The sequence below is a fragment of the Protopterus annectens genome, chromosome 9.part0 (genome assembly GCF_019279795.1).
Source record: "Protopterus annectens isolate FY-2018-M chromosome 9.part0, PAN1.0, whole genome shotgun sequence".
Classification (NCBI taxonomy): Eukaryota; Metazoa; Chordata; order Ceratodontiformes; family Protopteridae; genus Protopterus; species Protopterus annectens.
Window position 1 is genome coordinate 330,552,364 of NC_056743.1, and position 17,447 is coordinate 330,569,810.

Sequence of the window (17,447 nt, forward strand, 5' to 3'; positions counted from 1 at the left end):
GAATTTTTAAGGATTGACGACTAGCCCATTATTTTGGTTGAATTATAAAAGTGGAATGTAAAATATATCTGGCATTGACTACTTTTACAGCTTGTAGTACGTGTATTATATTATAATAAGCTGTTTTTCCAAAATGTTCTTCAAGGGATGAAAAACACCTGCTTCGGTGGCAGTAATTGCAGCTCGGAATTTCTTAAGGGAGGGTATGTCATGCTTTTAGCTTATGCTGTCTTACTTTGTGCTCAGAAATAATTTCTTGTGATTTAAATTTTAGTTTAAACCCACATTTTAGGAAAACAGTCCTATTTGTAAACTTTTTTTTGTCTTTGCTTATAAAAGACTAATGTGTCTGCTTCTTGGTCTTTGTCTGCATCATTAGTTAACACTTCTATCAGGGCTAATCAGTAATAAGACTTTTTAAAGATGGACAAGAAAAAATTAGCTACCGTGGTCAGGTCGGGGTTTGGGGGAAAATAAGACATTCATTTTTATATAACATAATTTGCTTCCATTTTATTGCCGTGCTTCTTTTGTAATTTGTTTAGGATTCGTTTCCAAAAACTTCTTTAGTTTATAGACTTTTTTATTTTTTAATTTGGAGTGGAATTGCGTACAAAAAAAGTATTGATTCCCATGGTACTTTTACTTCATTATGCTCTCATCTGATTCAGACTTAGTTTGTGCTGTGTTGACAAAGTAATTTGGACAGCTTAAAAACTCCATGAGCTGAGTGTTGTTATGTAAAGCACATGCCATAACAGTAAGTCTCCGAGAAGAGATCACTATAACCGAAAATTCATAATACTTAGGTCTGCCTACCTTATATGATGATCTTTCATCGTCATGCGTTTCATCAGTTGTGCTTATATCCTGTGAAGGCTAACACTGGTCTTGTGCCATTATTACCTGGAACCTTAGTTGGTGTGCAGGCACTCTTTCTTATAGAAAGCATACTTAGGGACTTTCTTGCCCTCACAGAAAAGGTTGCTTGTAATAAGGCAAATACGCTATTGTTTGTATAAAAAAAATTATCACAAAACTATTCACAGACCAACTTATAATATTTTAATAAAATTGCTACTGTGAAACTGTGTGCAGTTTGTGACATTTTATTAAACCTACCCTGATAACATACTACACTGCAGGACATAAGAAAAATAGTATGATCTGATTGATTGGGTATAGACTATAGGCTTATTTCAGTTATTGAATAACATATGTAGACTAGTTAGAATTTGACGGGTGTGGGGGGCGCCTTGGGAATACCTGAATTCAACAAGAGAGCCGAGAATCGAAAATGTTTGGGAACCACTGCACTACAGTGTGGGGCCCCACAAAAGTTGGCTGCTAGCTGGGGAAAAATGAGGAGAAAAAAAAAATTGTTTATTTTCCAATTACAAGCTTTATCTGAAAAGGGTTGCAATATGACACTGATAGGATTAGCCAGTAATCCATGAATAAACATGAGCAAGGTAAGCCCCTAGAGATCAGCAGCCCAGAGTGATGGATCTTGGTTCTTATCTTGGATTTTAAGAAGAGCTGATGCTTATGAACATCGGGGTAGTTTTCTCTTTCAGGAGTTTTATAAATACTGGCATGACATCAGACACTATGATTCTCAAATTCTTTGCTCTTGAATTTTTCACAGAGACAAAAATAATAGCAGAATAAAGGCTTAAAGTCAAGAACACATTTTAAATATTAATCTAATTAGTTTAAAAAGTTAATAGATTAACATTAACATATTTTACATCAACGTGTATTTTTTGACAAAATGTAAGAAACTCTGATGCCTGCATTTATTGACTGTAATTCTGAATGATTTACCAACAAACCAAACAGTGTATGAAGGACAGAGCATATTTATGAGGCAAAGTCAGGGACATTCTGTTAAATTGTGGATAGTGACAGTTATGCATTACTCTTCAATAAGCTAAATAAAAGTGACTTAACCCCTGCTGTTTGGCAACTGCTTAACAACATTCACTGATCTACTGTGAAAATACCAGTGTTGCCTCATAGTATTGTTATTTGCTGAAATCAGTGCAAAACTAGTATTGTTATGGCGTGGGAGGTTGGCATAATGGTTGAGGTGTTTGCCTTACAAACACATGGTACAGGGTTTGATTCTCATATGGGGTAATTGGCTAGGCTTAAAATGGCCAACAAGGGCAGTTAGCCTAGTACTAGTCTATGAACCTATGAACTGTGTGTGTGTGTGTGTGTGTGTGTGTGTGTGTGTGTGTGTGTGTGTGTGTGTTCCAGTGCAAGAGTAACAAGCTAGCTATCATTCGTTCCACCTTCTAGAAAAACATTATCAGTATTTGTCATTACACTTGTATGTGGTGTGGCAGGGGGGCATTATATTTGAGTAACAGGCTGACCATAATTTCTTTCACTTACCATCCCAAACATACTGTAGACCTTGCACACAATTGGTGACTGTCTTTAGTAGTTTGGCAGGAAGAGAATGTGTGTGAAAGCAGGTCTACATTGCCACTGTGACGTAGTGAGTAGCATTACCATTTCAAACTGCTTTGCTCTGGTTCAGGTCTTGGCTATTTTTTTCTATGTGGAGTCTACTCTCCCTAGCTGTATGTTTTTGTTTTTGGTCCTCAACCATATGAGGTAGAATATTTATGCTTCAAAATTTATGCAAGCTGTTTAGGGGCACTGGAATAATTGGGTTTTTTCCTAAACGATTACTGTGCTTTTCTTGGTCAAGAAAGTTATGTTGAAAGGATGCAAGGAAAACAAAAGCTGAACACTGAATTTCTTTCCTTAATCTTAATCTTTATTTCTTTTCTAGCCATCAATGGATGAAAACATTTTTCATGCTTTGAAGTGTATTTTAAAATCATGTCTTCTTTAAAATACCGAAGAGCAAGGCAAAATGTGAGAAAAGGAAGAAAAAAGTAAGGCACTGGAGGATTGGTTTATGTGAGGAAGTAGTAGGCAGTGCCTAGGGCACCATTTCACATAAGTCCAACCCCATACATAGACTTGCTGTAATTTATAATTCTTGCAACTAAATTTATTTATTTATTTTTTTATTTTATTTTACAGTTGTTAACCAGGCTAGTCCAGCTGGATATATTTCCATTTTCAGTAGAGGCCCGGGGAGAAAAGCTCCATTTGTAACACAGAAATCTACTAACACAAATATGTCATACATACTTATACAAATAAAGGACATTACATTATTAAGTAGTAAGTATTAGTGAGAGGAAAATTGCGTTGAATACCTATATACTTACATGCTAGGGTAAGTCACTTTACAGTATATCTGTGGTAATATACAGAAAATGTGAAAAATTACATTCATGTCCAAGTTATTTCATTTACAAGTGATAGTTACTACTTACAGAAGGGTAAAGTAATATTGATTAGTGAGAGGAGGCAGTATAGAAATAGCAGTAGTGAAGGCAAGGATTAGTCAGAGTTGCAATAGGGGCATAATCAGTGACAGTGAATGTCTGTCTGTGAGATGGGCCAACACAGTGTGGTACACAGGCCTGTTGTAATGGAAGAGTATTGTAGCTACAATTCAGCTGTGTGTACTACTCCTAAAACTCTGTAACATGAGCTAGGAGGGGTGCTAGGATGACACGTACACAAGAATTGACTAGGGGGCTCCCAAAACCAAACACCAGCCCTGAATAGAGTGGGATGAAACCAAGAAGACGTTTGGACTGCAGGCTAGAGACTGCCTTCTCTACTAGGGACTGATATCAGAGTATAGGCAAAAAGAAAGGGATAGGGAATCTTTTAAGTGAAAGACGTGCTCTGGTAGAGTTTTCAGTTGAATCTGGAACAGAGACTGCTGTTAAAAATGGATATTTAGTTGGGCAAGTAAAATATTGCATGATTACTGTAAAAATCAGTCAGAGGTCAGAAAAGATTGGGAAGAGAGACTGGAAAAGCAGTTTACAAAAGAGCAATGGGAGGCCATATATATGGCTGCCAGGTATGTAACAAAATCCAGAAGGTTTAGGATCCTTGTTTTGAAGTGTTTGCATAGTTATTTTTATACCCCAAGAAGACTTCAAATAATTTTTCTTCAGGTAGACAGCAAATGTTGGAGGTGTGATACTGAAGAAAGAGGTAACTGGGAGCATATGTTTTGGAAGTGTAATGACCTGGCAGATTTAAAAAATTCCCTACAGAGTACTCTGTCGGAAATATTGTTTGTACAAATTGCTGCAGCTAAGAAAATTATTATTGTGAGCCAGGACACAGGGTCTGAATTGCGAAGACATAGTAAGCCTTATTAAGTTTAATTCTGGTGGCTGCCAAAAAAAGCAATTATTAAAAATGGAAATCAAAGTCTAAATCAACCGTATTTGAAATATTGAATATTAACATTTAGAAAAGGGTAAGAGCAAATTGCATAGAAATAAATGGAAATTGTAGAAAAAGTACATGCAGAATTATGTTAAGGAGGTGTGAGGTTTAAAGGAAGGCAGGAATTCAGCAATTTATGTAATGTTAGCCTGATGGTTGTTACAAGGAAAGAAAGGATATGCGATGTGTAATGTACATAAATGAAAAAAAAATGTTAATATGGTTTGTTTTGTTTTCTGTTAATGTATATATGCCTGTGTCTTAAGTGATAATTTAATAAAGATGTTGAAAAAATATTGTTTTTTGACCAGTATTAAGTAAGACGCTACAAACACTAATAATAATATCTGAGTAAAATGAAGGGGACTGCAAGGAAGTGATAAAATGGTTTATCTTATCTAAACAATGATCAGTCTTAAGTTGCATATTTTGTAGATTAAAATCTGGCAAAAGTAAAATGCTCCTTTGTGTAATGAACTCCTTTGCCAGTACCTGGCATAGGTGTTCCCTCTTGGGGTTTGCATTTGAAATAAATTTTGTTTAAAGCAATGTGTGGATTAGCCTTCTTAGTATTTGTTAGGCTTGAGTAGGTGAGAGACTGCTGTTCGCAAGGGCATTGGAAGCTTTTTTTATAAAGTGCTTTGCAATGCAATAAGCTTTTAACATTGAAGAGATTTTATTTTGCATGTTTTCAGTTTGGTAACATAAAGAGAGAGTTGTAAGAAATGCCACACTTACATGCATATTTTCAGGAGCAGCATTAGAGTGTGACTGGATATCCTATCCTGGGTCAAACAGTGGGGTCCTTTTTTTTCTGTTTGTTACAGCTTACTCTATATGCAGAATAAGAGGGAGGCTAGTTCATTTTGTAATTTTTAGTTAATATAGATATCATGAGTGGGATCAGATCATGAAAGTGATATTCTCCTATCATCTGTTTGCAAAACCGTTTGCTTATAACTTGTGAAACGAGGGGTCAAGAATTGATCCCTGATGAACTTTCCTGAGCAGTTTAAAAGGTACAGCCGAAGTGTTCTTAACAGAACAGTTTGCTAAGTAACTGCTGAACCAATTTTCTGCAGATGGTGCCTCTCACTGTGTTTTGTCCTCTCTCATTAAGACCATGCAAGACACACAGCTAAATGCCTTCTTGAGGTCAGCTAACATGATGCGTGTAAGAACCTCTTTTTTCATGCTTGTGTAAATTCTGTTGGCAAGGTATACAGTGGCTATAAGGCCAGTGTGACATTGCCTGAAGTCATACTGAGAATGATAGAAGTTATGAATATTACGATGCATGATGCTTTGATGACTTTGGTGGTAACAACTTTTTCAAGCAACTTCCTCAGTGTGGGAAATATGATAATGGGTCATAAGTTGGACAAGGCACTTTATGTGATTGGTGTAGTAATGTCAGCTATAATCGAAGAGTGCATGTGTTCTGGAAATGACTGGCCAGCAACACATTTTTTATATGTATATCTCAAAGAGGATGCATTGAATGTGTTGCTAGGCTACAGGGACTTCCCACCTGTGATTTGACATCTTTAAGAGGGAAGAAATCTAATTTACAAACCCTTTTAGTGGGCTGTAAATTAATTGTGTATAGAGAAGAGATGGCAGGGGTAAAACAGTCTCACTTTTTGAGTGATGATAAACCTCAAAGTGGATGTGAACCTTGCCACTTTTAGTGGTTAGCAAGGATCTCTGCCTTTGCATTTCCTATAAGCTTTTGATGTAAGACTAGTTCCTCACCTTACAGGAGTGTAAATGGCAGCAAACTGAAGTAATCTACCAAGAAGCAGATTTAGGTATTGACCTCTTTCCTAAGGTTATTGGTATTTTTGAAGTAATGGTCCAGCTTTCTTTTGTAGATGGTAACCCTCTCAGAATTGCAAAGTTGTTTACATGCAATACCTAGTGGATCCAGTGTCTGTCTGCCTGGGATGACATGATCAACAGTCCTCGATGCTTCACCAGAGATGGCCTATATCTGTCACCCCTGGGATTCCGGATACTGGCTAAGGTCCTTGCTCACCCCTATAGTCCTTTTTTAGGCACTGTCCTGATGTCAGAAGTACCATTGTAACTGCTACAACCAAACGGAATCTGAGGGTTATGCTACTCAACGCTAGAAGTTTGAATCTCAAAATCCACACTCGCTTGAAACCCTCCTTAAAATGGAGAATATCGATGTTTGTGCAGTAACTGAAACCTAGTTCAAGGCTCCAGAGAGCACCCCCGCGCTACCAGGCTGTAATTCATAACACACCTTTAGGTCCCGAAACCTGGACCGAAGCACTAAAGGTGGTGATATCTCCATATTCATAAAAGATATACACACCTCCAGACTAGTAGCCCAACACAACACTTCGGAGATACTCCAGGTACAACTAACACTGGGAAAGACAGCAATCCAGGTGGTTGACTGCTGTAGGTCCCCCACCATGTCCCAAGACTCCCACTCCACATTCCTAAACATCCTGGAAAATACCAAAGTGCAACCCAACTTCCTAATACCGTGGGACTTTAATTACCCCTAGATAAACTGGGAAAATTATTCCAGTACTAACTCACTTTCTCAACGATTCCTGGAATTCATAAATTCCAATGCCCTGGACCAACTTGTTCTTACCCCCACTAGAGGTAACAGCATCCTCGATCTGGTCATAACCAACATGAGCAACTGCTGCTCTACACCTGAAATTAACTCCTCCCTGGTCAAATCTGACCACAAGCTAATCACCATGGATATCCACCCCCCCACCACCACCGTAAAGGAAACCACTGTAAAAAAAACTTCTCTAAAGCAAGCTTTGGGCTCTTAAAAATGGAGGTGGCAAACTTTATGAAGCCCATGCAGTTGGAAAGTAGCTGCTTGACTGCTGAATCACACACCATTGCGCTGTACGAACACATTCACAAGTGCATGGATAGAGCTATCCCAAACAGAACCAAGATGCTTACTTCCAAAAAAGGAAGCCAATCTGGTGGTCCCCTACCATAAACAAACTCTACAACAGAAGGAAGAAACTGTTACAGAAAAGGGTAAAGTCCCAAGACTGGAAGAAATCCCTATCTACCCTTAGCAAAAAAATTGAGATACCTCATCAAATCCTCTAAAGTTAGCTATGAAAACAAAATAGCAGCAAATACTAAAGACAACCACAAGGTGTTCTTTAGTTTTGTCAAGAATCTTCAGGACAACACTCAGGTCTGCTCTGAGCTACAGCACAATGGCAGCACATATACTGAGCCAGGTGACATTGCCAATATATTGGCTGATAGGTTAATCGCAAACTTTACCCCCCTTTCACCCCCCAAAGGGCCATTCGCAATTCCTGAGGAATGTCAAGTCCTGCTGCTCAGGTTAAAACCGCACTGTCTAAAGCCAACAACACAGCTTCCATGTGACCCGATAATATCCCTGGATGTGTCCTACATGAGCGACAAAATGAACTGACACCACAACTGAGTGCCCTGTTCAGTCACAGCCTCACTTCAGGCTTTGTACCCACCGAATAGAGAACTGCCCCCACTCCACAAAGGGGGAGCAACTACAGACCCTGGAAACTACCTCTCCATTAGCCTGACTAGTCTGACATGCAAGGCTGTGGAGCATATCATCGTGGACCTTATAAGTAGGGATATGGGAAGACTCCTAACTCTGGACCCCACGCAGTTTGGATTTGTGAAGGGTAGATCATGCCTGATCAATCTGGTAGACATTTTTGAGACCATCACCAGAGCTGTGGACGAGGGCAAGGTGGTTCACACAGCCCATCTCAATCTTGCCATGGCTTTTGATACCATTCCCCACTCTGGAATCATTGATAGACTCACTAATCTAGGCATTAACATCTATGTCACAAGGTGAGTTGCTAACTGGCTCATGGATAGACCTCACACTGTGAAGGTTGCAGACTCCAAATTGGACTACCGACTAGTCCCGAGTGGTGTCCCACAGGGATATGTCCCGGGTCCACTTCTTTTTGGCATCTACTTCTCAGAAATTCAAGCCAACACAAAAGGACTCTGGCTGACCAAGTTTGCAGATGATTGCAAACTGGGAGCCATTATAGAATCCCCAATTGACGTAGATATCCTACAAAGGGGCCTCACTGACACCAGTAACTGGTGCCTGAACCACGTGGCCTTAAATTAAGTGCCAAAAAATGCATCATTATTCCCTTTGAGAAAAACTCTGTGCCCATGAACTACCACATCAATTGTGTTCCAAGTAACTCGGAAGGTGTAATAAGAGATCTGGGAACACAGGTTGATAGCAGCCTCTCCTTTGGCAACCACCCACTGTGGTTAGAAAATCCTTTTATGTGGGACATCTCATCACAAAGGTTTTCCCATCTAGGAAGAAAGAGGTCATCATCCTACTCTATTCATCCCTGATTAGTCCTATTATAGAATACAATGCCTCTTTTGGCATGTACCTCACTAGACACCTGCAGCAGTTGGAAAGGCCACAAAAATACCTCACCAAAAGGATTCTAGGCCTTAAACACATGCCCAATACTGGACTCAAAAAAACTCCAGCTGTACTTGGTCTCATATTGCCTCCTTAGAAAGGGACCTACAACAGAGCCTTGAGGGACACCCATTTTGATAGGGAGAAAGTGAGAGAGATCAGAGAGCCATTTGACAGATTGCTGCCTGTCCGTGAGATAGCTGTTAAACCAGGAGATAGTTGCAGCAGATAGGTTGAGTTGGGACAGTTTGGAGATGAGGATGGGGTGGGAGACGGTGTCAAAAGCTATAGAGAGGTCCAAGATGAGGCCGGATATTAGTTTATTGTCATCTCTGGCAAGGGAGTTGGAGTTAGTAAAGGAGATGAGAGCAGTAGTGGTACTATGGTGGGGCGGAAGCCATGCTGGGTCGGTGTGATTAGGTTTTCTTGAGTGAGGTAGGCTAAGAGTTGTTTCTGAACAGTGTTCAAGCACTTTAGAGATGGGAGAGAGTATGGCTGTAGGATGATAATTAGAAAGTTGTATGGAATTCCCACCTTTGTGGAGTGGTAGTATGTTGAACTTTTTCCAAATAGTGGGGACAGTGGATTCCCTAATGGAACGATTTATGAGGATGGAGACTGGGTATGCTATAGATTTGGCAGTAGTCTTTAGGAAGAGAGATGGCAACATGTCAGCCGATATGGAACATGGTTTTAGTTTAAGGAGAAGGTTTTTAATGTTGCTGGTAGGAACTGGGTTTAGTGAGAAGGGAGAGTTGTGTCACTGTGGGGTGGTGGGTGATGAAAGATTGAGATGGTTGGAAGTCTGCATTAGTTTATTGATGGTATCAATAAAATATGAAGACGGATGCAGTTTCTTGGGGTGTGGTATTGGGGGAGGGGTTGTGTGTTGAGGGATTGCCTGAGTAGAGAATCTGGTTAATAGCCTGTTTTTGTAGCCTTTGTATAATATATAAGATTTTATTATTTTGGTATGGTTTTGTGATGGCATACCTATGAGTCATCTCTAACTCTGCCATCGTGTGTCTTCAGAGCGACGGTGTTTCATCTCCATGCAATGTATTGGTGACCAGGCAGTACGTTTTTGAAGGTTTCCTTCTTTTCATCAGTGATATGCAACTGTGGAGTTGATGTATATAATTTTGGGTAGTGCAGAGGGGCTTGCCCCATTGCAAAAAAAGATTTCTTGTGGTTTTTTTTTTTTTTGGCTCACCATTTTTCAGTATGTAATTTGTCATGAATAGTGAGCCAAAAGACAGTGCTTCACGTTTGCTTAGGTAAACCTTTTTATGACAGTAGACATTACTGCTGCTTCTGGGTTTTTATATAGACTGAGTCAACTTTTTTTCATCCCCAGGTTAAGAGTTGGGGGATGGTTTGATCTACAGACAGCCTAATGCTAGTTACTTTTAATATGAACAGTAAATGCTGTGAATTTCCACTGCTCCTTATTCAGACATGTGGAACCATTCAGGTGCAGCAGTGGTGACAATCGTGTATGACCTGTACTTCAGGAAGAATTTCGTGTAGGTCGTCATATTTCATGTTTACCTTCCCCTTTCTAGAGTGCTATGTATTGATATTGTAGTTGTACAGTCTTCATCAGATGCAAGCCTCTTAATGTTTTTGCCATGGCAGTAAATTGATTTACCATTGTGTTTTCTGGTCCATGGGCAAGCACCTAGAGCACCCACAGTCCCTCTCCAAAAAAAAAAGGAACAACGGACTGGAAACTACTTAATCCATTCCATACCATCCGTTACTGCAGCGTCCGGATTTTAGTGTAAAACTGTGGGGGAACGTGAAGAGAGTGAGTGCTGTTTGATCAATTGACAAGAGTACAAGTGAGGTTTTCTTGCTGTTTCTTCTCTGTTGTGTAACCACTGAATTGGTACATTTAAGTTAGGGACAGTGTGGAGGGAAGTCTCCTTCCACATGCCACGCGTGTGCGTGTGTGTGTGTGGGGGGGGGGGGGGTAGGGAGCTGCCCTGCAGAAAAAAAAGCTTTTGTTGCTGTTCACTGAAGGTGGCTTTCAGCAAATATTTTTCACACTTGTCCAGCACGGAAATTTGTAATAAATAATCATAAGTCCGACTGTGGTCAGTAGTGGCATAAACACTGTCACTGTAGAGGACAAGGCCAGTGATTATGTTCATGTGTCAACTCGCTATAGGTATATTTAAAGTGCCTGTCATGTGTTTGTCAACTACAGAACAGTGCTGATTATGTTATCAAGGGTATTGCCATGCATATGCCACTGCATGTCTTTATTTTTTGTCATTGCTGCAGTTGCTCATTTAAGACCCCCCTCATCACCTCTTTAATTTCCAAGGCACATTATTTAGCAGCAGTAGAATTACTGAAAAGCTGTGCTGTCCACAGACATGCAATGCCCAGGCCTGGTGCAGTAGGAGGACTGCATCTGCTAGGTGGCGTGCTTTGTTTTGCACATTGATGCACAGTTCCATAAACTCTTGCTTACAGCGCTGATTTTGTTATCATTGGGTCATTGTAGCAAGGCTTTATCTGTGTGATAGTAGCACCATGTTAAAAAAAAATCAGATGATTTTTAGCATCTTGAGCTTATATCTATTTAACTGATAAAATAAAACATTGTAGTTCATTCTGCTTTCTTCAAATGAATCCAGTCATTTTTAGACTATTGTTTTTCTTGTTTTCTGAGTATATATAGAAGTATGTTTCATCTGTCTTAATCTGTTTATATGTAAAATATATTTGTATTATTTCAGTTGAAAAAGCTACAAGGGATGCTACGGCAAGCAAATGACCAGTTGGAGAAGACCATGAAGGAAAAAGAAGAACTTGAGGATTATGTGAAACAAAGTGCTGAAGATGCTAGTCATCAGGTGCCTTACTTAGAAAAATTTTTTTATTTAATGACAACTTACGTGATTGCCTCGATTCTTTCAGTGGTTTCTGTTTCCTTTCTTCCATTTAAAAAAGTCAGATTTTGCTACTGTATTTGTTAAATTGGCCATCTTGACTGCTTTGTAAACCTCCCTTTTCATTTCCTAAGCCCATCATGTTACTATATATGCAGTAAGATATGACTTCTACATGATTAGATGCATACAAGTATTATACATTGCCCTCATAACAAGGATTGTTACTTGAGTGTAATACACGAACAAAGATTATGAAATTATTACACTGCAAGCAAAAAAAGAGTTTTTTTGCAGTCAGTATTCAAAGTGTCTGGATTGTTGTGAAGGTGGTGCTTAATTTATTTATTGCAGCATTGTCAGTACTGCTTTTCACATGATAAGCAAGTCTCAAGGGAAGTGAGTTGAGAGTCTTGTGAGGTGTTGTAATATTGAGATGTGTGCTTTATTACTCATAGTCATGTGAGGCATTTGTACTAGTCCTCTTTTCAGAATGCTGTTTGCGTACGATTTTGTTGCCTTTAGTTTTGTTTTTGCATATACTGTCCCATAAGACTAGTCTCTTTTTGCCATTAGATTCACGTTCATTAAAATGTATGTACAAAGCAGAATGTGCACTTGATACATATGGATCAAATAGAAATTGTAAGGAAACAGAGGTATATCTTTTGAGCAAATGTGTGGTTTAAAATGGGTTGCACTGCTAAGTAGTAGGGTTTTACAACATGTATACAAGTGCTGAAAGTAGAAGCTGAAACCCAGCCAGTGTTTGCAGCACTGTGTCTCTCTTAAAATGAGGGATGAAGAGAGTAGTTCCCGTACTCTTGTATTTTTACCTGCAAGTTTGTAATGGAAAATCAGCTCATGTTTTGAAAGAAAGATACAGGTATCTGTGGTATAGTTTCTTATCAAAAGCCATTCCTTCCTTTCTGGTCTTGAGCACTGTGGTGGTGCTTCCCTATGGAATCCATACACTAGACCCCTGTAAATAACTTCTGCTTGCTTTCTCTGGGGCCTGTCAACTTGAATTGAGATATTTTACACCTGGAACATAAGACTTCTTGAAGACACTGCTCTCTTCCTAGATCTCTGTAAGGCCTTTGATATGGTCAGTCACCAACTGCTTCTCTGTACCCTGAAGGAACTGTCACTGAATAGTAGCTCTATTAAATGGTTCCAATCTTACCTGTCTGATAGACAACAAGCAGGTTTATGGCAGAATACCCTATCCACATGTCTACCTGTTACTCTAGGAGTCCCCCAAGGCTCCATACTAGGACCACTACTCTTCTCATTCTTTATCAATTACCTACCCACCATCACTCCCAAGGCCACCTACAATCCAGTACGCGGATAACTCTACTTTAATATGTACCACCTCCTCCTCAGCTAAGCTTATGACCCTAACTCAGAGTACTTTCAATGATGTAGAAAAATGGTTCGCAAACCATCAGCTTCTATAAAACCTCAACAAAACTCATCTTTTCCCCCACCTGCAAATCCTTCTCACCATTCTTTACTGTAAGTTCCAACAATGGCACAATTATATCCCCAGATACTCACACAAAACTCCTGGGCGTCACAGTCGATAACGCCCTAAAATATGATATCTATGTTAATAAAACCATCAAATCTGTCAAAAAAACTGGGCTCCCTGTACAGGATCAAACCCTTCCTCACTCCTTTTGCAAGAACCACTATCGCTCGGTCCCACCTACTTTCTACCCTCCTCTATGCCTCCCCCCTCTTCACTAACCTGAACCAAGTCACCCTTACCAAACTTGCTAGTTGTTACAACCATATTGCTAGATTTGCTACAGGTGCTATTTATAGGACCCGCTGTTGTATCAACCTAACTCAACTAGGATGGCTGGAGTGGCCCAGTCTTCTCCGATACAGCCAACTTGTAATAACCCACAAAATACTATATCAACCTGAAAAAACACCAGCACTAAATAAGATCATCAAACCATACAGCAACCTGAGGTCATTATGCTCTGCTGACAAACTACTGGTACAAACAACTAAGAGCATAAATGTGGCTGGGGACTCTCTGTTTGCCACCTCAGTAGGCAAAACTTGCAATATGCTACCTGCCGAACTTGCTCACCAATCCTCCTTAACTCAGTTCAAAAAAAGCCTCAAACTACACTTCCAACAGCATTGGCAATGTCCCTGCTTAAACCCTGACTAATCACCATCCGCTGTTCCTGCAAACTCTCCCTAAGCATTTCAGTCATATACTCTGATAAGTTTATGAATTCTTGATGGAACTTGGCCCATAATTGCATGTATTATTGTCTGAAACTGAAGTCGCATAATTTTGATGTTGTCTGCTATGTTTTATCTAAGTTTGTAACCCTTCTGAAAACTGCATATTATACTTATCTCTAAATGTTTCTATTGTTCCTAATGTATTTGTACTTTGCTTTCTGGAGCTTTTCTCCCCGGGCCTCCGCTGACTATGGACATATATCCAGTCGGACTTTCCCTGTAAACAAATGTAAAATAAATAAATAAAATACTCTAAAGTACCTGCATTGCTTGGCAGGTGGCGTAGAAGGTTAAGGTTATAAACTGTAGTTCTTGTGGTACAGGGTTTGACTCCCTCAGCCCTCATTTGCCAGTTGTGTGACCTTGAGCAAGTCACTTAAGTAAACAGTACCGGGGGCATCTGGGTATTTAGGCTAGGCACTTCAAAAGACCCCTAGACTGCAAGACTAGTAGTTACCTATGAATTTCACAAGGACACCAATGAACTTGTCCTGTATGTTGCTTCATTTTGTAAAGTTTTTATTAATTTTATTTTTATTTATTCTTGAATATCTGAACTGGATCTCAGACCCTCCCTTTTAATGTGTGGGCTTTTTTTTATACTGTGAATGTCAGTTGTTTTTACACAGCAAAGGTGGTTTAGTTCTTGGCTGTGAAATTTATCTACTAGAGTTATTTTCAAAAGAAGGCAACACTCTGAGGCAACCTAGATGAGCTGCATTGTGATAGGTTATTCTCTTTGCTTCTGTTTTTGAATGAAATGCAAGAATATTATTCACTGCCCTGTGCTTTGCTTGCACGTCACACAGCTATTTAATGGATTCCCCCAGCTCAGTAACATGCACTTGGTTAAACAGTTACAGTACATTCATACCTCTGTGATTTTGCCTAGTTATCCAATACATACTATTCTTTTTTTTTTTTTTTTATAAAAATAGCACACATGTACAGTGTAAAGTTACAGCTACCTTTATTGCACAACTTGACACTATTTTGTCTGTTTCAAGAACACCCCGTACAAAAATAAAACAAAATAAAAAAAAAAATCAGAATGATGTTAGGTACTTGAATATGGAGTGTGAATGTTGACAGTCACCTCTATATGACACCTCTTTTGTTAGCCATCATGTAGCCAGAATTCACATTGTCATTTACTCTGTCCTCCCAAAACACAGAAGAATCTGGTTGTTTTAGGGAGATATTTACCTGACCCGTCTCCCTCAGTACTGGCTCCCTTAATTATTGATTATTCATCTGAGTTGGAGATTTGCATTTGTTTAGTGAAGCCACGCATCCAAACTTGGATCATACTGTTAATTATTAGTAATCCTGACTCTTCTTAAATAATTTGTATGTACCACTCAGCTGGAATCCATTGTTAGAGATCATAATGACTAAGCTGTCAGGCAGAAAGAAAGATATCTAGATGTTAAGTTTAGAGATGACTTCTCTGTGATAATGATCTTTTTGTGGATCTTGATGCATTTAACTCATCCTTTGAACTTAAGACTATTTAGGATTGCAATGTTGATGCAGTTTTACTAACAGCATCTGCTGCCTCTCCACCACAGTGAAGTATCATCAGCTTAGAGAGCTCAAATGAAATAGTAAGACAGTGCTGCAGTCTTTTTTAATTTCTCTAAGTCTTGTGGGTTTCTAGTACCATGACGGGAATGGACCCCATTCCTAAATCAAAGTACGATTAAAGTTCATGAAGTTAGTATTGCTTCAATCTTTGATGTCAACCAGGCGTGCTCTTTGCAGCAGCCACAATGTCCCCAGTAATGACACCTGCAATTCATACAGCGTTGCATGTATTGGTAACATCTAAATACAATTGTAGATTCTTTTTTATAAGACCCATTGCTCCTACTACTAGTGGAACTGTCTAGGTAACTTTCTTCCACATTGCTCTCATTTCTGCCTGCAAAGCCTGATATTTTATGGCATTGTGTCTTTCTGTACGCAAGACACTGTAGTCACTGGATGTGGCGATTTCAGTGATCAATGCTACTTTTGTCTTCTTTTCATGGACCACTATATCCGGTTTTCTAGCATCTGTCTTTTAAACTGTTGGGAATGGGTGATCCCATGTGATGTAGACAATCATTTTCTATGATGCTTTGTGGCTCATGTTTCCAGTATTTTTTTAGCTACTTCAGTACCATAATATTTGCACAATCCCCAGTGCAACAGTCCTGCCACATTATTATGCCTTTCAGTATACAGTCCTTTTGCCATTAATATGTCACAACCAGCAATGAGGTGTGCCACTGTTTCCAATTCTGTTTTACAAAACCTACATTTGTCTGTTTCTCCCACATGTTCAATGGTCTTTGTAAACCAAAGTGTACATAGCCCACTGTCTTGGGCCTCCAATACTAACCTTTCATCTCTTGGTTTGAGTTTCGCCTCTCCTTAACCATTCCTCCGTTTTATCCTGAATAACATGAGGTTCTTCCAGAAGTTTTCTATACTTGCAACTATATATATATCTGATGTTATCCTAGTCACCATTCATCGTGTGTGGGTCTAGGATCCGACATCGGATCCAAGCTGGCAACACTTAGACAACAGCTTAGCTCAAGCTTCTCCCCTCCCATAATGCTCTGCTGCTTCCTAAACCCTCAGATTTCACTTGCCATGCTTAAAGTCAGAAGCAGATTGCTTGGCTCCTCTGGGATTCCAGTTTTAAAAAAGTAGGTTTATCTTTTTTGGGTTTTCTTCTTTGTTCTTTCTTAGTTTTCTTCTGGTTCTAGTCTCAGGTTTTCCACGTGAGGTAGCTGTCATTGTTCTACCCCTCCCATTTGTTTGACACCCTTTGTAGTGTCAAGGTTTGTGCAGAAATTTCTTGGAATTTAATTTTTCTTGGGTGTCTGTAGTTTTAGGTTACCGTGTGTTTTGTGACAGACTTTTTGGTTCAGGGCTGTGGCAGGTTTCTTGACTCCGCTCTTGCTCATTCCTTCGGACTTGGTTTTGTTTTTCGGCTGATTCAGTATGTCAGAGAAGCCTTCAGGATTTAAGAGGTGCTCTTTGTGTAATCAGAAGATGCCGGTCTCTGACTCGCACGAGTAGTGCCTCTGCTGCCTTGGTGCCAGCCACCTGGAGGTTGAGTGCTACATTTGTGCCACAATCAATCCCAGGGCCCTGTTCAAGCGCCACTGGTCAAGCACCAAAATAAACTTCTCAAAGGAATGTTTCAGGGGGTCCCTTGGTCAAGGAGCCTTCGACCAAGCCAGGTCCCTCTGACCACAAGAGAAAGACAACCTCTTCCTCCTCTTCTGGGGAGGTTTCAGGTAAAAAGTCTAGGCTGTCAGAACCCAGATCCTCAGATCCGGCTCCAGCCTTGGCGGCGTCTGATCCAAAGGTCTTGGACCTTGGACCCGAAGTCCTCAAGAGAGTTGATGCCCAGATCCAAGGACTCCGGTCCAAGGTCTTCGGAT

The 17,447-nt window shown here is 39.8% G+C and overlaps 1 protein-coding gene across 2 annotated transcripts in view; it reads left to right on the top strand.

Moving 5' to 3' along the window:
• The window catches only part of RABEP1 (rabaptin, RAB GTPase binding effector protein 1), a 1,652,179-nt gene that overhangs the window by 1,143,355 nt on the left and 491,377 nt on the right, over nt 1-17,447 (top strand). For both annotated transcript variants that reach the window (XM_044082911.1, XM_044082912.1), the window contains exon 11: nt 11,578-11,694. In XM_044082911.1, coding sequence (XP_043938846.1) covers nt 11,578-11,694 — 117 coding nt within the window. The remainder of the gene's footprint in view (nt 1-11,577; nt 11,695-17,447) is intronic.